The sequence below is a fragment of the Lissotriton vulgaris genome, chromosome 4_1 (genome assembly GCF_964263255.1).
Source record: "Lissotriton vulgaris chromosome 4_1, aLisVul1.2, whole genome shotgun sequence".
Classification (NCBI taxonomy): domain Eukaryota; kingdom Metazoa; phylum Chordata; class Amphibia; order Caudata; family Salamandridae; genus Lissotriton; species Lissotriton vulgaris.
The window spans coordinates 1,136,896,540-1,136,921,165 of NC_141691.1; the positions used below are offsets into that span (position 1 = coordinate 1,136,896,540).

Here is a 24,626-nt window from a genome sequence, read left to right on the forward strand (position 1 = left end):
GGCCATGTTTTCTTGCAATTTGTAGGATTAGCCACACTTGATAGGAGTTGGCATACCTATACTGCTTCTGTTGCGTAGACTGTGTGGTCTCTGAAACTCTAGGGGTTGGTGAAAGGAGATGCCTAGAAGTTTTGGTATGAAAGTAGAGCGAAACTTTGGCATGTTCTGGTCCTCCTCTTATGGAATACTGTAAGGTGAATACTGTCCATACGGGTAAAATCCTTCACATCTATTACTTTTCTTTGTACAGTCCCTAGTTTCATCGCCCAATCAGGAGAGTTGTCCAGTTGTTGATCAGTGACCCTAGTTTCTGTCTGGGTGAGTTGAGTTCTGAATGAGGATAGTATGATGTTTTTTAGATTTTAGTTCTTCATTCGGGTCTGCTTTCTCTAAATCTACTGTTGAGATGCTGCTTTTGATCTAAGTACATGCATCAGTGTGTCAAGTGTAACCTCCAACATGATGACATTGGTGGCAGGGCGCTGGATTCTTTATTTTCCTTTCCTACAGTTAAGGCTTTGGAAAACAATTGCTTGGAGATTTTGGGGTTCAACATGTTTGTTCTAAAGACTGACAGTCTGCAGCCGAGCAAATCAGGAGTTGGCCGTTTTCCATGTGGCCGGGCTCTGCCTCTCGCCAATATCCTTTCCAAAGAAGTGTTGATATTGCATGCGAAGGGATTTGGTAAGCTTCTGTGCATGGCAAAGAAAATAATTGGCTGTTTACTGAGTTGCTTTCTGGTCTCATGAAGGGTGAGACTAAATTTCAGAACCAGGGTTCTGAGCTCAGTCCTCAAGAAGTTGACTATAATGACCCTGATGCAAGTGGTACTGCTTTGCCTGGACCCAAGGATTTTATGATGTTCCTGGACATGCAGGATGCGTACCTCAAGTACCAGTCCTACATGAACTAGTTCTTCTTTGTAGTCTTATCAGACCACTTCCAGTTTACTGTCCTGCCTTTGGGCTTTATCTGGCCTCTTGCGACTTTACAAAGGACATGTCAGAGGTTTGTGGCCCCTTTTTCAGGTCAGGAATGCATGTATTGCTGTACTTCAGCTGACTTGTGAATGCTGGCTCGCCTAAGCTAGCTGCTGGCTCTGGCCACCTGCGCCTCCAGCCTTCATGGTTCATACCCTTCTGGGCTGGATATAGTCTTGCATCCTGCTGGTACCCTGGCACAGATGCAGGCGCTTCAGTGGAACCTGCACCGGACCAAATATTGGAGAGACCACTGTGTATCCAACAAGGGTGATTGTGACCTCCAGTGGTGAATGGTAGGTCCAAGTCTGACTTGCAGTATCCATACTCTGTACCTCTTCCCCATGTCTGTTTTGGCATGTGCATGACCTATTGGTTAAGGTGACCTGGAAAAGGTGGAAGACGCTGGTCTCAAGAGGAGCAGCACATGCTGTCTAAACCATTCTCGCAAGTCTTACTGCCTTCCCTGAAGGGCTTGTTGGTCTAGGTACTAACAGACCACACAATCGGATGCAGTACCGCAGCAAGTAAAGTGGCATGGGGATAGGCCCTCTCAGCAAGTGAGGTTGTAGTAGCCACTGGTACTTCATGGGATTTCCTAACAGATGGGTAGACAAGATCTGAAAGTGTTACCTTGCTGACCATAAGTGGTGGCTGCTCTTGCAGGCGGCACCGGCCATCGTCCCTTGTGGGGTGCTGGTTTGGTAGGCCTCAATGGCACTACCAAAAACACTCAGCACCTACCTTTTTGCCTTCTGTAATTTCAATCTTGATGGTCTCTAGGATAAACTTTCACATTTGGTGAGACTTCAACTTCCTGTATGCCTTTCTTCCCTGCTTTCAATACTGCAGGTTCTGAAAATAAGTCAGACTGGAGAGTGCAGCTCAGTTTCATATCCCCAGACTAGACTCTGTGAGCCTAGAACTCCAAGCATCTGAATTCCTATGACGTACACTTCAGTTGCCTCTTTGAGAGGATATGGTGTTCAAAAATAGGACATGGTTTTACATCTCAGTTTATTCTGTATGTGGGCATTGAGTGGAACCAACAAAGAAGTGGTGAATGTCATGCTTGCTGCCAGTTCACCAAGTCACTATATTTGGGCCTTTGGCGTAAATTTGTCAGCTGGTATGAGGAGCTGCAAGTCAACTCTCCATACAGGCCAAACTGACTGATCGCTTTTATCTCTGGCCATATACGTTTTTACTGTAGGCATAATTGGGGGTTATTTAGTGACACTTTCAGTCCTACAAATTGGCCAGTCACTTATGACTGACCTCACCTGGTTCCCTCTGCATTCCGTGCAACTGTCTTGCAAGATGAAAGTGTTCTAGAATCAAACCGGAATTACACACTGCACCTACGTTTTATAAATGTTTCCTATAGGTACCACCAAAAGAAAAACTCCACCTCTTGTGTATCAAATCGATCTTGATTTGCTGTCATCAATCCTGCATAAAGAATGGATCTGCGCGAAATTTGATATTGAAATAAATGTACACAGACCAATATATTAGTTTCACATGAAAAACAAGCGCAAACACACCTTGCCTTCATAAGTCAAATACTATACCAACAAGGAAGTGTTTTCAGGAGAAAATGTTGCCTGTCAGAAATCTTTCAGCTTCCGTTAGATACTCTGTGCTTGTACCAGCTTCCCAAAGAACAGAATTGTGAAATTTTCTTTACCTTAAAATTTGTAGAATTTTGCCAACATGATGGAAATTTTATACAAAGAACCTCAACCAAAACTTCACTGGCATGTCTCCAACTTGCCATAAACTAGGAATGTACATAGCCCAGGCGGATTTATTCTCAACATTTATACGCTATAGAAAAAGGACATCTTGAAGACAAGGTTAGTCACCTTACCGCTTGCCAGACTTCTCCCTTTGACGGTTTTCTTCAAAATCTCTTTCTCCGGAAATCTACACCAATTTTAATGTGGAAATATTTGTTCTAGCTGTCCCGCAAAACATGCTTCGCTTGTATTCCAGCAGTGAACTATCACCTGTGTCTTAAAAATTGACTGTTTTTGGGCTATGAAGCTTGATCACCCTCTTTGTGTACTCCCTTAATCATCGGTCTCATCCTAATATATTGTTTGGAAATATTTCATAAAAATATCTCTGCATAGCTCCACAGCAAATAAACTTTAGAATCTTCTTTTTTTTAATTTTTTTTTTTACACAGAATGTCTCATTGTACATCATTATAAGATACTTTAACTTGGAATATGTTTATCAGCAAATCTGTATTTGTTGTGCACATTCGGTTTTCTTTATAACTGGTACAACATAACATGTTAAAGGAGGAAACCAACAGGTTTTCATATACATAACCTCATGAGTGCAAGTTTTTCTGAGTGGTTTGAAAGTTATTTGGTCTACTGCTGTAGAATGAAGTTTGCATGAAGAGTAGATAGATGTTAATAGTATTTTGGTCAGTGTAAAACATAGGCTAGCAATGTCTCTAGGAAACTGTCCCACCTTTTAGTATACAGCTTGCCTTATTTGTTTACCAGATTTGTATATATTTTGTCATATGCTGGCCTTTTTGGATTACTAATACTGTTTGCATGCTTATTTCTTAAACGTGGCTATAAATCAAATGAACTGTTTCATGCTCATAGGTCAAAGTTTAGACATCGGATCTGGACATGAGACGTGTGGAGAAACCTCGTCTGAGTGTTATAGTTCTCCATCTAGTCCACAGCATGAGGAAAGGGAAAGCCTTGAAAGCGAAGATGAAAAAGACAGAGGTTGGTTTAGCGTAATATTTGCATGCATTTTAGTCCAAACCCCCCTTTTTTTTTTATTTAGAAAAGGATAAATCTATACAGCGCTAGTTTTCTTCCAGTTTGTGCTGTTGTATATATGAGGTGAAAACCCTTTGTAGGTTCAAGTATGCAGACTTGCCTATTCCATGCATTCCATGTGAGATGCAGCTCTTAAATGTTAGTTATGCTTAGCTATTGCTCATAACGGTACCAGAATCCGCTACAGGCATTGAAAACAAAGGGAGTTCACGGAATGTGGCACAGCTCCAACAAGGCATTGAACGCTTAGTTGTTTCCCCAACTGCTGGAAATTAGAGGAAGCAAGCTTGACCTTCAATATAGTTGTATAAAAGTATCTTGGCAGATGCTTATGCAGCCTCCTTTATAATATAATACAGATTGTACCGTCCCCATGAAAACGGATCATCGATTTATTTGCATGGGGTATGTCACCATGCAAATGATGGTAAGCCTTACAATTGCACCAGCACCATATTGCAGTTGGGGCCAGAATAAAAGAAGCTGGGGAGGGATAGGGAGTAAAAGGAGGGGCACTGAACGTTTCCCATTTAGATGTGGTGCATGGTCAGTGTGCATCCAGAGTGTATTTAAAGGAGTGCAGCGCCAGGATCAAAGAAACATACCCTTCTTACCATGCCTTTCCCTAAAGTATCCTCAAAATCTGTTAGTATTTGATCGTTATGCCAGGGAATAGAGCCAGTAGTCTCCTGTGGTTGCCCTGGACTCCCTCTAACCTCATTCTGTTGGTTTTGGCTGCTGCTTAATTTGAGCGGTAGCTGGAGGAGCCACCCAAGTCAGAAGGCAGAGGTATCCTGCAAAATGTGGCCCCACTTATCTTTTTCCGAACGATATCCCCTAGTGCCAGACAGGATCCAGAATCTTTCGTAGCAATTGTTCCTGTACATGAGGTCACACCCAGTTGTCCATCTAACTCCTGCTCAACTCACAGGCCCCTTCTTTCTCCAGTTTCTGCTCCAAGAAAATGTATTTGCGCAAGTTTAAGACTAAGCCCAAGAATAAATAGTACCAAGATTGAAGGAGTCCGGCTGGCATCTTTTCAGTCTTCCAAGTACTTACCAAGAATCAGACTCGAGTGCCATTGTCCAGGCCTGTTCCAAGGTTGGTTTCTGCACACTCTGAATTTCCAAGGCAGCCTTGCTGCAACTTTAATTGGCAAATCTGACTCTGGAGCAGATTTGGGCTCCACAGAGACCCAGGAGCCCCAAGTTGAACTTCTACCAGTGCTGACTTACCCTGTAGTGCTTTCAGCCACTCCTTGCCGGCACTAGGCTAAAGTCCCACGCAAGAAGCCCAGTTGGTGCTATCTGTTCATGTGTTGCCTCGGATTGCAGGGCAGCAGCTCTGGATCTGGTCCAAACACTCCACTCTGATACCGCACAGTTCGAGGCATATGAGCTGTAGATCATATGCTGTGCATAGACCGCCATCTAGTATTGGGTCCAGATGTTTGCACTTTGTTTTTGTTCGAAAAAGTCTTTCCAGTCACAAGGTAGGTGACTCCTTTCAGTGATAGTGCGCATGGGCATTGACTCCATCCTTAAATTGTATTTTTTTTGCCATTGGGTTTGGATGTGTATTGCTGCGCTCCGGTTCGGTACAGTTTTCGGACCCCTTCGAGGCGTAATCCACTACCCTCAACGGTATTATTGCAAACATCTGGACCCAACTCTAGATGGCTACCTAGTACCAGTACTATGTCTTATGACATTAACAAGTAGGAGCTACCAACTTTTGAGGACCCCCAGCCTCTTTCTAGGCACCAACACTACAGGATTGTTGGGAACCTTGTTGACATCAGACTGACACAATTCAAGGGCTTCAAACTATTTCACACCACAAAGACTATGATGAGGAGACTAATAACTTAAACCCCCCCTTTTTTTTTTTTTTTTTTTTTACTAAACTGATACTTGCTTTTACGTAGATCTGCAGAATGCCAGCAAACCTAGCACTTTCACTGAGACGGTGCTGTACTCCTTGCTGGGACTCTGCCCAATGAGAGTGCCTCTTTCATAGTAGTAGTCCACAGAGCAGCAGAAGTTCTAGATGTACAACTGCCAGCCAGTGAAACTAAGGCCGGCTTTTTGACAGTTATTATATCTTGGGACCTGAACTCTGGGCTCCTGCTGTCCTTCAGTGAGGCCCTGATGGATACTTTGGGACATGGTCTAAGCAGTTTTAGCCCCACTGTTAAGTTACTCTGTTTCTAGGCATTACATGCCCTCCTCTGGCAATCCAGCCTGTCTGACCCAGCACCTGACTTTAGAGAGCTTGGTAGCTCATTCATCTAGTACTAATGTGAATCAAAATGCATTCCTTACTGCGCCTCTGTACAGGTAATAAAAAGTACATCAACACATTCAGGAAAAATCTTCAACCGTCTTGATCTTAGGGTTCCTTATCAGTGTATGTCTTCTGGGAATGATACACACATGCCCTATGGGATGTGGCCATCCCTGATTAATTTTAAAACGCCTTACCTCCGATGAATCAAATAAATCTTGAGAGCTGGTGTAGACGTGACTGATTGTGTTGGGCGCTGTATGGGCGCTAATGTGGTTATATGGCACCTTGCATGGATCTGTGCCATAGAATTCTCCCTGATGACATGCCTTTCAATGGCTCCAGACTTTTCAGTGAAAAAGTTGGTTCTTGCTTTGAAACGTTTCTTAGGCAGTCGTGCTAAGTATTGCCCCTTGGATCTCACCCCTCTCGTTATTCTGTTTTAGGAGCAGTACTGGATATTCAGAGGATACTCTCAGGGTCTTTCCTACTGCCAGAGAAAGCCCTCAACTTGTGCTGCAGCCAGTACAGCCTTGCTGCAGTGCAAGATACCATGGTGGCAGAGATCATGCACACCACCCAGGATTGCAATCTTCCTCTTCGCCTGCTGCAACTGCTTCTAAGTCACTTCATTTTCCAAGCCCCCTTGGCACACTTTTTTTCTTTTGTGTCCTCATGTACCTTGTTCACTTTTGCTACTGACCTCCAGCACCTTTGTTCCTCCCTCTTACCTTGTCAAGGGGCATGAGTTCACAGAGCACATGGGAAGATTTTATCGACCCTTCTGATCTCATCCGCACATTTAAAAAGGTCTCCCAATATCCAGGTCTGGTGTAATCATGTTGCAATTAGATTGGACTTCCTCCATGAATATTTCCTTATCCTAAGTTTCTCTCAGCCCCCCGGTGTTCTACCCCATACCATGCAATCACTGGCTGCCGTATTTGAGATTTTATTGCTGCTTTAGTATGTGTCCATTTCTAAACTGTCTATTACGGAATCCAGCCATTCAAGTTCAGTAGGAGGTACCTTTATCAATTTTCTACAGATTTCTCTCCTTGCCAACATCAAATAAAACAACTTAATATTGCCTTTACTCCACTTCACTCTCTTCCATGCTCCCAAAGATAATTAAACCAAGGCATACCTTGATATTTGCTTGAAGGATATTGCTTATATTCTTACCCACGTCTTCCCATAAACTTGGATATCATCCGCTTTTTCCAAACCATGCTTTATACAGCATGCAGTCAGCTTTCCCTCAAGTTCAGTAGTTTGGATCCCAGAACACTGTGCAGGGAGAAAAGATGATTTCTTCTTAAATAGGCAGGTTTAATGGTGCTACAAACTGTGCCCATTGATGCTTGTCATAATTCTTTGCTCTGCAGCTTCGGCAAGTTTCTTCCCTATAAATTCTCAGGAAGCGCACAGTCCCTATCCATGATGTCAAGTATCCACCATCACCACAGTGGAACCTCTATCTTTCATGTATTTGTTTAATAGTATTTGTTCCAAACAGTTAGTTTCCCCATCCTCAGTACTCCAAACTTGAGACCAGCTTTTTAATTGGAGAAGCATAAAACTGGAGCTATTACTGTATATCGTCCCATTGAAGGAGATTGCCATCCTGTAGTTATTGGCCCCAATATTGCACAACCATCTCCCTAATCGAGATTGCCAACTTCTCTCCCAAGCATTCTGGAGTGCCTGGAGACTTCAAGATAGTTGCATACGTACTATATTATGGGAGCTTTGTAGCCTGTCTTATCTATGACCATTGAAAGGGCATAGCCCACAAAACCTCAAGTCTTGCCTTTTTGTGAATTTTTACATCTCCAAACTTATTTAAGAAGTGAGATTCAACCCACTTGAATCTTTCAACATTGCCTTAAGCAGGTATCCTATTACTGAACTGTCTACACTCTTCAGTAAACACTTAGTAATTTAGCTAAAAAGCCCACACATAGAGCTGAAAATCCACCACCCATCCAAAATCTGTTACCACCCGCTCGACATGGAGAGCGGTTTGTCAGTCTATGGTCTAGATCTAGTCGTCTGCATATAGAAGACTTTCTTTACCCAGGTGTCGTATCTAAATGGCATTATGGCACTCTTCTTTCTCTGCTTACTTGCCAGTGGTTCCGCTTACAAGTTAAATAGTAGTGGGGGGATAGTGGACAGTCCTGCCTCGTACCTCTCATATTACATTCTGGTGTTATCCTACCGTTTACAAAAATTCTGGCTGAGAGATTCTTCTAAATCAAATGAAGCACTCTATGAAATGTATCCCCTAGGTTATAGTTTTAAAACCATATTCAGGTAGGACCAATTGACCCTATTGAAAGGTTTAGCAGCATCTAATGTCAAAACAGCAAGTGGGAGTTTATAGGTGGTGGTTGAATCTATTGAGCTTCAGGAGTCCGCTCCTGCAAGCATCTACACCTCATAAACCCTTTCTGATCTTTGTGAATGAAATCTCCTCTTGGTTTAGGATGTTAATAAAACATTTATAATCGCTGTTCAAGAGTGATGTAGGTCTACAAAACTCACAGGCGGTGTGATTAAAAATAATAATCTGGTTTCAGGAATAAGTGACCATGGCTCCCATCTTGACCTTAACCTAGCCTGCATTAGCAGAGTAAGCTGATCTTTTCTCTTTTGTAACACTCCCCAATACTGGTTTAATAGCTGTAGAGTGCTGATCCAAAAGTTGCCTCTCCAGGTAACCCATTTCTAACTCTAGTCCCTCAATCTCCCTTCTGTATTTTCTGTTCTTCTGCTAATGAACCCACATTTGAAATGGTAAATTCCTCCATCTCGAACCTTAGGATATCAATCTCTTAATCTAGGAGAAGGGTACGATCAAGGATCCACCTCTTTGAATCTCCCCTATTTACTGGTTTTATTTCTAATATGATAGCTGCATGGTCAGACAAGTGTCTGGGTACATGCTTAATCTCTTATGTCTTCACTTCTAAATTGATTGACAAAAAAGTAAATCCTGATGAATGGCCCTATTGTTTTATTATGGAATGCATTTCCTTGGTCCTGCCTGACACTTCTTCACAATACCTCGCATAAGCCCAACTGTCTCATGTTTTCATAAAGGACTGCATTTTGGGGTAAATATTAGCCCTGCTGTTCTATCTCATTTGCTATCCATTATTGCATTGAAATCACCTGCCATAATAATGGGAGAGGAGAATTCTAATAAGCTGGAAAATCAGTTTTAAGGGATTCACTGTCATCCATATTAGAACCATAATATCCCACCGAGGTGTATCTTTTGTTGGTTAGTTGAAGGTTGGCAATTAACACATCTACCCAACTTGTCTGTCATATTTTCTATTATGATAGCCTCGCCTGTTTTTTTTTTAATTAGAATTGTCACCCCTTTAGTGTGATAAATCTGATCTGTTCAAATCACATGTTGGACTCACACTTGTCTACTAAACCAGTCTAGACATTCTTTCCTAGTTATGTTTTTCTTGTAAAGTAATGTGAGCTGTTGAGTCCCTTAAATACTGAATTATTCTTGATTGCCGTCTACATGAGCGAAGCCCATTTACATTTCAGGAGAAAATTTACATTGGTACTGCTATGCCCCTGGCTCGAAGACCCATTACCCCTTTAATTAGTGGAACAATGGTCTAGAAAATTATTTATCTCAAAGGAGTTTCTTGGGCCCATGGAGAACCTTCTTTTGCAACTTCATGGCATTAACAGTCCTTTGAGTGCTTCTGATGCAGAAAGAGATAAAGTAAAAGTATCTTTAACAGATTGACTTTTTGTTTCACCATTGATAGCTCATATAACCCCTTGGTGGTGATTTTTTTTTAAGGGGTATAAGCTACTATCCTTGTGGTAGGTTTCCTTTCCTTATGGTTTTAATCAATTAATCCGCCTCCTTATAGTCCGTCAAGTTATGCATTTTGTTGCTATACATTAACCCAAAGGGTGGCGGTGAATCTCAACTGAGCAACAGGGGCAACTTATAACATTAATCAAGATATTTATTGCCACCCAAAAACAATTGGTGGGCTCAGGCCAATTTGAGATCTTCACCTTCTGAACTTTTTTGAAAGACAAATTTAAGATGCTGACTTTGGCCCAGGTCCTTTACGGCTTGGATCCGAAGGATGCCCAGGCTGCAGTCCTACCAATGCTGCTTTTTCATTTGTTGTGTGGTCGGAGCATTTTCAATTCTCTAGCCAGACCTTGGGCCCTTGTATGTTTACGACAGTGTTGGCTGTATTTGCAGCCCATCTTTGCAGGTCAAGGATATAATGAATGGCTGTTAAAGCCAGGTTCTGCACAGTGAGTTGGGCGCTACTTCCTGATGATACTAACCGTGCTGTTATCTCTGGGGTGTTCCATCCTCTGCTCAGGCATCAGGTGGGACTTGGGCTCAGTGCCCAAGTCCCACCTGATGCCTGTGCAGAGGATTATCTTCAAATAGGCCATCCTGGATATGAAGGAATTTTTCCACCCCTGCAGTGCGTCTGAACATACATGATATCTCAATGTTTTGGGCACAATAAAGGGTTCTATCTTGGGCCGTTCTGAGGCTTGGAGTCTTGGCCTCATGCACCTTACTGGTCCCACTTGCCCTCTGGCCCATGTGAGCCTTGCAACGGTCCCTTTGCCTATTGTGGGTTCAAAAGAAGTGTTGTCTTTTAGGCTGTCCTGTGGCATTCCTTTCACCCTACCCCACCCAGATTTTTAAGTGGTGGCAAAAATTATTGACTCTGCATTAGCAAGGGGCAGGCGCATTCGAGCGAAGTGGAGATCATGAGCTTAGAAATCCATTGGAGCGAAAAATCCAAATCAACCTCCTGGAGCTCTGCTGCATGTGGTAGTCATGAGGAGTTCGGTTTGGGTATTGACAGACAAAACCACCATGTGGTACTGAAACCAGCAGGGTGATGTGGCATAATAGACCCTGCGTCAGGAAGTGCTGCACATTTGGAAATGGCTGGACCTATGTGGGAGCATCCTAGTACCCAATAGGTTGGCACTTTAATTGAATGACAGGTGAGTTGAACAATTTCAGATGGTGAATCACAAATGACATCTGCATCTTTGTGACTGGGGCATGTTTTGAATGGCTATTTATGCCACAGCCGAGAATGTGCAGCGTTATGCTATTTGAGCAGCAACAACTGAGCGGTTTATGTTCATTTGCTGAAGTAGTGGATGGTATTCTTGCAGCTAGGCGCCAGTCTACCATATCTGCGTTTACATGCCATTGAATGAAGTTTGTGGCCGGGTGCAAAGTTAATTCTCTACAGTCCATGTTATTCAATGTTTTGTTTGTGCAATCTCTGGGTCAGCACGGCTTTGCAGTGGGCACGGTTAAAATGTGTCCGCCCTTTTTGCCCACATTTGTTCAGTCAATAAGTGTGTGCATGTTATCACTGACACTTTTCAGTATGCCCCACTGGGACATTAACTTAGTCCTGCTGTGTTCATGATGTGCATGCCTTTTGAGCCCATGCATGGCACTTACTTCAGCGGTTATCAAAATGATTCCTCATTGCAATTACTTCTGCACTCTGCGTCTCAGACCTGCAGGTTCTATCAGTGCAACCCTTTACACACCTTCAGATTAATTCTAAAGGATACTTTAAACTGCAGATTCTTTACCTTTGAATATCCCCGAAGCTCTAGACTGGACCCAAAATGCCAGAGCAGAGCTGCATATAAGGGCCACATCTGCACTGTTTGTTCCTTTCTTTCTGCACCTTCTGATGCTCCCACCTTGTTGGTCTTCTGATAACTCTCCCTGACTGCAGGAAACAAATGTCAATCACAGACCCACACAAGGTGTGACTTTGGGGCCTGGGCGACAGACAATAATTGCAGTTGTGTGATTAATGCACTCTAGTGCATCTCGTCACGTTGGCTACCAACAGAAGATTGTCCCTTAGGTGCAGTGATAGTTCAGAGGCTGCTGAGTACTAGAATTACGCAGTACAAAAAGGGGTGGTGATGGACGGAGCATCTGAACCAATCAAACAGTCACACCCAGTCAACAGATCTGGGTTTAAGCCATCACTGTTCTTTAGCTCACTCTTCCACCCCAGTTCAGACATGGCCATATGCAAATCAGTCTGACCCTGTGCCTCATGGGAACAGTCAAGCCCGAACTGCCAAGCCATGCCTTCCCTGGACTGGAAACAAGCTTCCTAGGACCGGTTTCTGGCATTACAGCCGTCTTCAGCCAGGCTTGCTTGAATCCAGTGGCAAAGTGAGCTTGGGACTCACGTCTGAGCATACCCTGCCAACTTATGGCGAACAAAGCAGTACAAAAGGGGGTGGTGATGGACGGAGCATCTGAACCTTTCTTTCTGCACCTTCTGGCGCTCCCACCTTGTTGGTCTTCTGATAACTCTCCCTGACTGCAGGAAACAAATGTCAATCACAGACCCACACAAGGTGTGACTTTGGGACCTGGGCTCCAGACAATACTTGCAGTTGTGTGATGAATGCACTCTAGTGCATCTCGTCATGTTGGCCACCAACAGAAGATTGTCCCTCAGGTGCAGTGGTAGTTCAGAGGGTTGCTGAGTACTAGAATTACATCTGCATTCCATTGGGGCTAAAACAAATTATCTTGTGTATATGCCAGAGGTTTGGCATATAGGCAAGACAGCCTTCCCAGCAAGTGCTGCTGCAGAGAGCCCAGTCCTTTTGGGGATGCTGAACCAACATAGCACAGACTAGCAGGGGCTCCAGCCCCACTTTCCGTCCAGTGGCAAACAAACCGCTTTAGTTTGCCCTCAACATCTTATGCTCTACCAGGGGATGGGTGGGAGATGGAGGGAGCTCGGGGGAGGCTACACCCTACCTTTTTCTCTCCTCTCAATATACTTTCTACACCAGAATAAACTTTTAAAGAGTATCTTTCCGAGCCTTCTACAGGAGGTACGCTTGTTGCTCTCCAAAGTTGCCATAGAGAGAATGCCAGACACCGAGAAACTACTAGGCCCTTCACCTACACTATTTTCTCGACCAAAAAAAAAAGTATGGGTGCGTTTCCCAACACTACCCAGGTCTTGGAGGAGATGGCCAATGATTTGTAGTTGTGGTTGATAGACTGCTGTTGTCCTGTGGCATGTCACTTTCCGTCCCCCATCTGTGAGGTCAATGGTAGCTGATGCATTGCAACTGGGTGATTGCGGGGAAGGGAAAGAGTCACCTTGGAAAGGTGGCGATCAGAGGCCCCTGGTCTCCAGTGCAGTGTTGGCTCCAAATCACTTATTGGAGCTACGGGCCGATCATCTGGCACAGAAGGCTTTTGTGCTGTTAATCAGGGGAAGGCTGGTGCAGGTTCTCTTGGACAGCATCAATCATTTAATACTAGAATAAGCAAGGTTATTGGAGGTCTTGGGTTCTGTGCCAGCAAGTTTTGCGATCTCTGCAGGTGGCTGGAGCGCCATCACATCTTTCTTGTCGCCAAACACCTGGCAGGTTCCCGGAGTACCAGGTTGGGGAAACTGAGAAGGCCTCTGACAGGCTAAGGTCACACCTGCCTTCTTAGGTGACTCAGGGAGTATTCAGTCTGTGGTGAGAGCTCTGGTTGGAACTTTCGCCACCATTGTACGTACATTGTAAACAGTTTTGTGTTGGAGTTTCTGAAAGAGCAGATGTTGAAAGATGTATTCAGCCTCAAATGGATTAAGGGACTCCTGTAGAACTTTCCACCACCTCCTCTCCTGGCCAGATTTGGGAAGGTCAAAAATGACCAGGCTAAAGTTATCCTAATTTCCCCGAAGTAGGTCAGAAGAGTATGGTAGCCAGAGCTCATGGGCATCTGTCCTCGTTCAGGCTACCTCTTCGGGAGGATCTCCTGTTTTAGCAGCATGGAAGGGTCCTGTATCCGAATCTTTGCAACCTACACCTCCGTAAATAGAGATTAACCAGTATTAGGGTATCTTTCATAGATTCACATGCCTGAATCATTCCCAGTCATCGGGATTGGAGTCCTCTGTATAGAAGAAAAGTAATGTTTCACTAGACATATAAAGAGATAGGCCAAAGGCCTCACATTAGTAACCTATCCAGATCCTTTTGTAATGAGGACCAAACTCTAGACAACAACCAGTCCGCTATCACCACCCTCTGGAACATTCCTGGAAGAAGCTCTAGTCCCTCATATTTTCTACTGCACATCGTGCTTAGGGAGTCTCCACTGAGCTCTACTCAGTTTTTCATTCTGTCTGGAATTAAAGTGGTTTTTTTCTTCAGAATTTCTTCTTCTGAGTGAAGTTATCTCTACCTTCATGTCAGATACTCCAAAGAAAGGTCTTTTTAGGGCCTGTGCTTCCTGCAACAAGAAAATGCTTCATGTCGACGACAAACAAAAAAACTGCCTATACTTTTAATTTGGCTGCAGAGGCTTAAAGACCAAGACCATGCCTTGTCCTCTGAGGAGGGTGATGGCTTTACAAAGTCTTCAATAACCTCTAAGAAAAGGCTCAGAGATGCTTCTCCGGGTCCTTTATCGCAGCCCGCTCAAAAGAAGACGCAGAAAAAGTCTTCAGAGCAAGACTTAAGGCTTTACCAACCAAAGTTTCTCCACTGAGGATTTTACACACTTTTAAAAAGCTTAATCCCGCCCCATCGGCGACCGCATTGTCGACTGTTGCCTCGATGACGACAAAATCTCCATCTACAGCTGTGGGGGTAGCCTAGTCAGTGACGACAGTCTCTAGATCCTTGGCGTCCTCAGCATTGTCCACGTCGACGACTAAGTCATAGTCAACGACTACTCGGCCATTGTTGACGATCAATATTAAGAAATTGTCGTCGACGTCCAGACCAGCGTAGACGCCGCGATCGAAGACGAGCGCGTCGAGTACGTTGACCAGAAGTGGTTCGTCGGCGTCTTTCCCATCGTCGACTACTTCTTCGATGGGAGCTTAGTCGACGTTGCCTTCAAATGTCTTTCGGTGTTTCACCGTCGGTGTTTCCCCATCGACGACAACTGCACCAACGACTAGCTCATCGACGACACCACTGTCCAAAGTGGAAAGTGTGTATGTTCACCTCAAAATCGCAAAACGCACGCTGACAACGTTCCTTACTTCACCTAGCAGGGTCCAGCCATTGCCTCCGTCCCACATTTTGAACGAGGAGGAGGATTCAGATGACAACAGTAAGTTCAGGGCCTCAACAAGTCCTTCTGAACTTCATGTCAAGTATCAGGAGAGTTTGGACTATGACGAACAAGATGCAGAAAACCAGGCATAATATCCAGACAGCCAGCCTCTCCAACCACCCATGGTTTGTCTGCCTGCGTCTCTGGTTTCTGACCTCCAATTTTTGATTACAGACTACAAGCAGAGATTCCCTACTGCTGCTCCGTCTCCTACTCCAGTTGTCTCTCCACCGCCAAGGCAGCAGGTTCCACCTCCGCCTCCACAGTCAGTGCCTGTCAAAATACCACCTCCACCTTCCAGGGATGATGAGGAGGGTGATCAACAGGAAGGAGAGCTCCAATCAACTCATGATGAGTGGGATGATTACGTTATCCCTTGCCCAGCGTCTCCGGTGCCTCCTCCAGCAGATTGGCCTCCTGAGGATATTGGGGGTTTTCGTAATTTCTTGGAAAAGGCTGCCCAGCGTTTTCAGATTCCTATGCCTTCTCACTAGCAGGGCTGTTTCCTTTACGACTTTAAGGAACCTTTTAAGAAATCAGTGTGAACTGCTTACCTGCAGTTACAGGTAAGTAACGCAATCCTTGAACTGCGACAATTGACTGCTTTTGATCTGTCACCTGAAGTGGTAGATGTTATCCTCAGTCAGATATCCCTCCACATTATCCATCTACGTGTTCATAACCTCTTGTGGTGCCAAACTGACCCCTTAGAGGTATAGTTGTTGGACGTCCTTTGGTTTTTGTATTCTGCCCAGCAAGGCCTTCAGTGAGCACTGAAAAAGGCAATTGTGATGTTTTTGAAACATAGAAATTAGGCTTTTCTATGTTTGAAGGACCAACGGTCCTGTTTGCATCGCCTGTTGTGATGTTTATTAACCGCATCGCTGCGGCGGTTATTTTTCCGCTGTGCGGCATTTTAAAAAATACCGCATTACATGACGAGCTCAGCTCGTCATCCGCACACGACCACCGTAGCTGATGACGAGCTGAGCTCGTCATCAGCAGCGAAGGGGTTAAAGGTATGACACACATGTTCCCTCCCAAACACTTTGATGCCACAGTAGGATCTTAATTTGGTTTTACAATTTGATCATATGTACGCTTTTGAACCTATGCATAGTTATCTCTTTAACCTAAGGACTGGATTCCCCATTTGAATTATGTCGGGGTGTTGTCTGAGTGAACTGCAGCCACTGTCAGTGCAAACGTCCTATACCACATTTTGCCCAGACCCAGGTGCTGAGAACTCTGATGGCATTCTAACCAAAAGTAATAACCCACACATTAGGCAATCCATTACTCTGCCAGTGTTCTTTGCTCCCTCTCACCCTTCAAGAGAAGAGAGGCTTCATCGCTTTGACTCAGTTAGGACTTTTAGCTGTTACATAGATCTTATTGAGGATCATAGAGTGGACTATCTAATTTCTGTGGGGGTCTCTAGAGCAAAAAACGGGGAGGCTGTACAAAGAGGGCCTTGTTGATATGGCTAGCCCTCTGCATTAACACCTGCTATGCCCCAACCAAGAACCCGCCTTGTAAGGTTTAAGGGACTGTTCAGCCAGGGCCAACGCTTTGACCTCTGAAAGGCTGCAACATGGATATTGGTGCTTACGTTAACAAAGTACTACTGCCTTGGCAGTCCGATTTGGCGTGAGGATACTCCGCCCACTAGCTTCTGAAAGACCTTTTGATCTCAGACACACTTCACATACCTCCCACCTTAGAGAGGTACTGTTATGGTATCTGTTCTAAGGTGAGGAATCTGCATTTGAATGTTTGTCAGAATAAACTATTTACCTTGGGTTAAGCTCTTTCTGGTGGGTTATCTATTTAACCACATATTCTTCACTGTCCTCCTTGTCCTGTGTACTGGCTCCTAAAACTGTCCCAAGTTCATGTTAAGCACAGTAAACAATAGTTCATGTTCTGCGTCTAAAGGCACTTTAATGGAAAGATAAGACACTGCCTCCCCAGTTCGCAGGGGTAAGGTTTATATGCTGCTCCAATCTGTCATTTTTGGGCAATATGGACCCAGCACGGAGCCACATGACCACCACACCTACTGGTGTGCAGAAGCACTGCTACAAAAAATCTCCAGTACCAATCTAGTTAAGTATTCTATGGTGGGGAGTCTGATGTTAGGTTATCCTCCAGAAAGAGCTTTACCGAAGGTAAGTAACTTTTCCTTTAAAGCTCCAGATACATATGCGACCCTCCTTTCTTACAAAGGGGGGGACATTGCTGAAATCAAAGAAGAGGGAAGAAAAAATTTTGAAATGGTGGCCACGTACTGGGGCATTTTGGGTTTGTAGTGGACACAGTATGCAGTCTTTCCCTATGGGAACACCCACCAAATATGGTGTAAACATTTTTTTCTAACACTTCCACTTTCAACCACTAGATGGCAGAATTATGCACTGTAATATGAATGTTTAAGATCTTCGAGCACAAAACCACAATTACTGGTTTCTTCTGGCCCTCTAATCAGCCTGTGGCTAGGTGTCTTCAACTGGGCCCCGCGGATACAGATTTCTTGACGAACCATCTTACACATTGGAACTTTTGTATTCCAGGCACCATAAAGTATGTTGAACTCAATTTATTTTCCTACCTATACTCTGGATAGTCAAAATAAATTGATGATTTTGGAAAGAAATGTTCACTATTAGCTTGCCTTAGATCCATCGACGGAGTATGTCTCATGGATAGGGACATATACTTTGTGGCACTTGTCCAATAAGACTACCAGCTGTCTGGTATTGCTTCACTGTCCCAAGCAATAGAAGATGATTAGGACATGATTTGCATGCCAACCTGGATGCTAAAGAGTGCTGAAGGAGTGCTTTTGGCACCAGCTTTGCACCTGAAGAGGCATACCTGAATGAGCGGACTAGGTTTTCTGGTTCCGTGCAAGTAGCCTTAATGGAAATGCCCTTTGCGGCGTTCAGCTCACTTGGAGAGCAATCTGATTTGGCACCAGAACAGTGGAAGGACAGTTGTGCTACAACACTATCCTGTGATGTATTGGCTCAAACCAAACCGTTCCGGCAACAGTGCTGAAAATTTAGGGGCGAATCCAGGGGGTGTCTAGCTTACCATCAGACCTGCTGTAAAGCAGAAAACTCAGTCCTTTCTGGAGAGGACATGGCAATGGCGGAGGCCATTTGGGCCAGCAAGGGCAACAGTCCTCCAAACTTCACACCTCTTACCATGCCCCTTTAGTTTCCTTCATAGGCACATGGCCAGCTGGTAGGGAGCAATGGCATTCTCTACCCAGCTGGTGATCCATCACATAGGACAGGTGTCTTGCAGATTATTCACAGAGGTTGTATTCTACTTCCACCCCCACCACCACCCCCCTCTGTCCCTTGTTTTCGCACACCAAATTGACTCTTGGAGACTCACTCCATGATCTTGATGCAGGAAGTCAACCCTTCTCCTTGCTAAGGGTGCCTGTGAGTGGGTGACTAACTTTGAGAAGAGGGAGTGCTACTTGCACTACTTCAGGCCTATATTAGATCTCCAGCCATTGAATACCTGGGACTGTGGTGTCCCAGGGTCTGCTGGATGTATATTTTAATAACCCTTTCTTTAGTCCCACAGGTGTTACCTACAGTTTGAGGTGGGATTGGAACACTTTCACATTGCCGTGCTCCCCTTCTGCCCCTTGGGTGCTCCCCTTCTGCCCCTTGGGTGTTCACAAAAGTGATGATTGTCGCTGCCCATCTTCCAAGGTTGGGTATACATGTGTTCCCATATGTCAAGGACTGTCAGCTGAAGGTGGGCTTGTGACATTCTGTTATAGACCACCTCTAGGTGGCAGAAAACCTGAAAAGTTTTGGGGTTTACCATCAGCAACTTGCAGTCCTACTTGTGCCCCACACACCGAGACTTCCCTTCATTAGGGCGAACCTGGACATGATGGTATTAGCCTTTTCCACTGCCACAACAAACCCATCTCCCTACCTTGCGCATCCTCCACATTCTGAACGCCGGCTGCCATATGCTGGCTGTGCAGTGGAATCTAATGAATACTAGTAGGCCTAGTATCAGGCCTGCCTCTCTGACTCATTCTTATCTCGCAAGAGACTAATCAGAATCTACAGTGGTGGATGACCAACACCACCCTGACATGCTGCAGGCAACTTACCCGTCCCCAACAAGGCTTCACTGAAGACATAGTGAAGTAGGGACAGTAACAGATAGACGAGTAAAACGCTGTGCGCTTTTCACTTAGACACTGTTCTTGCGGCATAATCTCAAAGCTTATTGCATCTTTGAATTTACATAATGTTATGACATTGAACATCTGTACCAACCAATCTATCGGTCTAGGTTCTTGCTTATATCTGCATTGAATTGACCGTATGACCAGCATCTCTCTCATGATTTTGTTGTCATTTATGGCCCTTTTGGACAGTGCAAATGTGGCATAAATATTGAGGATAGTTCAAATCTCTCTCTCCTTCCCTCACTCTCCCAAATGCCCCCTTAAAACAACATTCAGTGCACCTCGACTAAATCTCCTGCAAGAAAAGGACATCACGATCTGCCTCCTTGCACAGGTCATAACTGTAACCCCTTTTTAATCTGGTATTTGACCGTTTACATTCCAACCAGTAGTGATCCTGGTTTGGGGGGTGGGGGGCAATAGAATGGTTTTGGGGGGTGGGGTGGCTGGGGAGGGGTCAGATTTGAAAAATAGTTTGAGTGGTACTTCATGTCTAAACTGGCCTTTCAGTAAAGCCTTATGAACTGTAAAAAGTTATAGGAATGGTGGAGGATAAGGTAAGGAGGATGAGTAATTCAGGGTGGGTTTCGGATGAAGAATGGTCGCTAAAGAAAAAGTATGTAAAAAAACTAATTTTAGGTAGGAGCAGTGGTGCACGCGAAGGCTGTTTAATCTTACAGCACACACCATTTATTTGCTCAAGATTTTCCTTTGATTTTGAATCTCAGTGCAGCCTGATGGAAACAATCCTTGAATGGTCTCACAATTATTAATTTTCAGTTGGGAGTTAATTCCGTTACTCTGCTATAGTCAAGGACACACACTGTTGCACCTTAATGAAGGTTAGTTGGTTATGCACCTATGGTACCAGACTGTAAGCCCTGCATCTTCATTTTCTTGCATCTTTCCACTAAAGTTTTTATAGAATTCTTCAGTCTTAATTGATCTGCAGTAGGAGTGAAGGGGGATGTCTTCACAATCTGCCCTGTTGTCCCTCTGAGACGTGTTGGTGTCTTCTCAGCCCCCTCCACTTTTTTTCCCCTGATCCATTTCTTTTGGTCTTGATTTTAAATGAATTATTCTAAACATAGGTGGTTTAGGAGACATCTGAGCCAGGTGCTGCAGGGTTCATTTCTGATGCAATCTTCTGCAGTCCTGCACAAAGTGCCACTGCTCAAAGCTGACCGTTTCCTTTGTTGTTTTACTGGCTAGGCACTCCAGTATTAATTTCTTCCTAGCAAATAAGATTCTTCCTTCACCTTCTTTCATAACTGCCCCAAGTCTCTTCCGTTAGAGCAAGGTTGCTTCCATTAACCGCCCACTCAACAATTGAAGATCAGTGCCACCCCTGTAATTCTCCAACTAGACTATTACTCTCCGAGCAGCATGTCTTCTGTACTTGAGCTGTGCTTTCACAGTGACTAAGAAGATCCAGCTTTGTTAGTTCCTCTCACCTGTGCTTTACTGGATCTTAGCATTTCTGATGGAAGATTCGACCTGCAGAGCAACCCCGGGCATTAGACTGGATCTGGAAATTTCAAAGTAGCGAGTTCTCCAGTAGAGGGCTCTGGCTTTAGCCGGTACTAGAAGTGGTGTGAAGCGATGCCACCAAGGCTAAAAAGCACCTGCACTGGCATATTGACATTAACGCACATCCAGAACTCTGTTCTCTGAACTTTTCTATTTTCAAATTAAAAAGCAGTACCATATCTTCCCCTAAAAAAATCTGGTTTTATACCATGTAGGTAGTGTGATGGACAAATGTCCATCACTGATTCCATACTGTCTGCTTATGGCATCTGGAGTACAACCATGACACCCAAATCCTGTTCCTCATGCCTTTCAGTGAATCCAAAGGCCATTAAGGTATGAGAGGCTAAGCTTTCTATGGCTAGGGCGAAACATGGCCATTGCTGTCAAAGGTATTTGTCATAATTCTCGTTCTCAATCTTCATCAGGTTGCTCTGCGTCCTTAAGTATTCATTTAGGAGATCCTTGGCATACACAATTCATTTGAAATGGAAGTTTCGAGTGTAGTACGCATTTCCCTCTATACCATGGATTACTTAAGTTCTCAAGAAGATTCGCCAAGACTGGGCCCAAGTCTTTCTCCTTGTCATGGATTGGCCAAGAACGGTGAAGTATGCGCTTCTCCACTTGTTGTTCGTCAAACACCCCCTCCACAGGGAGAGGAGGACAGACCTTCTCTTGCAGTTGGGGCGACTGGTTCTGCATCTGTCTCCATTACATCCACCTACATGCTTGGAAATTGAGTGGGACAACTCCGTTCTTTTCAGCTGCCACCGGTGGTAATAGATTTCACCTTATCTGTTCATCGCCCCTCCACTAAATCTGCTTATTTCAGCAGATGGGGCAACTTTATTGCATGGTGTGCAGATAATTCTGTGGATCCCCTACAGGCCATATTATCCTAAGTGTTTCAATTTGCGCTTTCCTTGGCCCGGGTGGCTTATGCTGTTAGTACTGTAAAGTGTTATTTAGCTGCTTTGACTGCTTTTCTTTCTGCTGAATCAGCTGCCCTGTTTGTCTCGTCCTGCATTTTTTTAAAGGCCCCTCCAGACTTTTTCCTTTTGTGGTCCCTCAATGAGACTTAAATGTGTTTCTTACCTTTTTGGTAGGGACTCTGTTTGAACTGCTTCATAGTGGTACCCTTCGTATGTTGACCTTCAAAACTGTATAATCCTGTCTGCTTGAAGGGCCAGTGAGTTGCAAACCCTTAACTGTTGCTCTCCTTTTAATACCTTCTTTCTAGACAAACTGATGTTGTTGTGAACAAGAGCTGCTTCCCCTCCTAAGGTGCTCACTCCTTTCCATCTTGCCCAATCGATCACTCTCCTAACCTTCTACAACCCTCCTCGTCCCATGAAAAAGGATGCATGGTTGCATTTGTTCAATCGTAGAAGGATGGTTAATTACTGCCTAGTCCTCATCAAGGACATCTTGTCTAATGGCCAGCTCTTTGTCGGCTACTGCTGTGCCCAAAAAGGTAGGGCGGTGCAGAAGAAGTCTCTCCATGGGTTTTCTTCTGCATCAAGACGTGCTATGCTTTAGCCAAAAAGGAGCCTCCGGAATGGATCCGAGCCCATTTCAGCAGGGCTAAGTCCACTACTTGTGACTCGCTCAAGGTGTCTCATTTGTGCAGACAAGCAGTCACCTCCTTACAGAAACATGCACTATGCGCAAAGCCTAACTTACTGGATGCAGAGGTACACAGGGATGTACACTTTGCCAGGCCTGTTCTGCGATATTTCTTGGTCTAATCACCCATCAACCCCCCTCCTTGGCAGGGTGGTGCTATGAAATCTGTTCTGTGTGTGAGAAATCTGCAGGTAGAAGTATCCATTCGAAGAAAAAGTTGGATACCTACAATAACTATCTTTCTGGTGGATACTCGTTCTACATTCAGATTCTTTACCAGCCCTCCTGCCACCCCCTTTGATGGATGATTCACAGGGAAGTAAAACGCTCCCATCTTTCATTATTATTTGGTAATGCAATCCATTAATTTCTATCCTCTTGCCTGGAAGGCTTGGAAAATCAGAATGGCAGGAAACGGTTAATACGCTGGGTTGGGCACTTTATGGCCTCTGTGGCACCAGGTGACATCACTTCCAGCGCGGACTGAGTGCAGTGCCCTCTAGCGGCGACCTCATTGCTTTGAAGTTTCAGAATCCAGTCTGACACGTGGGGTTGTTCTGCAGAGGAGGAATCAGCTGGTAGATCTAGCATTCGCTAGAAAGTTTGTTACCACAGGTAAGTAACTTTTATTCTGGCCTCTGATTCGAATGACCAGCTGCTTCCTGTCTGCTTGCAGCTGATTAGCAGTGCGGCCCCTATGCAGAACAAACTAGGGATAGCGGTATCTCCTATTTTGCCCAGTTTTGGACAGGAATATATCTAATGGGATCATGTTGTGGCAATATGGGATCATGTTGTGGCAATATACTTTTAAGCTTTAAATATGCACATGATAATTGCCCTTGATTTTGAGTAGTATGTGTAGCTCAGCGGTTCATGGCTGCTGATTTATTGTAATATTTGTTTTTATTCTGAAGTCCTCATTTCACCATAAGCATCTGCAATTTTCGCATTGAAGACACTATTCCTGGGCGCCTTGGGTCCATGCTCTTGCATTCGCTTTTAGGCCGACCAGGCCAGATTCTTTAGTGCGAGGCTTGGTGTAATCATTGGACCATAGGGAGCTTAGACCAACCTCATTTCCGTACCCCAGGTGATTAATGGTAACCAAATATTTTCCCCCCTTGGTCCAATCTCGCCATGCTTAATGCTGCTCCCAACCAGCTCTCATACTGCGGTGGTCTGGGGTCTTTCCACAACCTACAGATCTCTACGGGCCATTAATATCAAACAAAGGAATAAACCCATTCATTTATTAGGTAGGAGTTTTGTACGGTTGTTGTCTGTACCGACAAAAACCAATGGAAAATTAAGATTTAATTTGATTTAAAAAATTCCCTCCAATGCCCTCTCCACATTCTCCCAAAAAAACCCCAAGTGAACACAATCAAAAAACATATGTAGGTCGTCGGCCTCCACTACACCACATCTTGGGCACTTAGAGGAGTTTTGGGCAAACCTTGCAATTTTTTTAGGCGTGTAATATTACCTATTTAAATCAAAGAAGTGATTCTTCTTTAAAGAGGCTGACTTGACAAATTTGTATAGGTTTTGAAGGGAAGGATCAACAGATGCATCTTCCAGGACTGAATAATTCCATACAATATATGGGGGATGGAGAGCTGCATCCTCCGCATCGAGAAGACACCTATAGCATAGCCCTACCTCCTTATTTCTAGGGTTTACGTTTTGAAGTGTGCTTTCAATCTCCCAGTTTCTGCCTATAATGTCCTTCTCAGCCGCATACCAAGAACATATTTGTAAATATTTAAAGCGAGAGCAGGAATCACCTATTTTAGCCCTTCACACATCCCACCGGAGGAGGAGCTTCGCGCGCATCAAAGATGGCCGCGTGAGCTTAGGGCTCCCGAGACCCTTGTAGCCCCCTGAATATATCCTGTTGTTTATCCGGTCTACTGTGGAGTGCTTATTGCAGCGGAACAGATGGAGTGTCGATTGCTGAAAACCGTGTCCCGAACGTGCCCCGG

General features: G+C 44.5%; 1 protein-coding gene across 2 annotated transcripts in view; it reads left to right on the top strand.

Annotated features, from left to right (window-relative positions):
• ZCCHC2 (zinc finger CCHC-type containing 2) overlaps positions 1 to 24,626 on the top strand; it is a 400,742-nt gene that overhangs the window by 340,127 nt on the left and 35,989 nt on the right. Inside the window, exon 10 of one of the 2 annotated variants that reach the window (XM_086965385.1) lies at positions 3,614 to 3,742. The exons of the other annotated variant lie outside the window; for it this stretch is intronic. Coding sequence (XP_086821511.1) covers positions 3,614 to 3,742 — 129 coding nt within the window. The remainder of the gene's footprint in view (positions 1 to 3,613; positions 3,743 to 24,626) is intronic. 2 annotated transcript variants of the gene reach the window in all.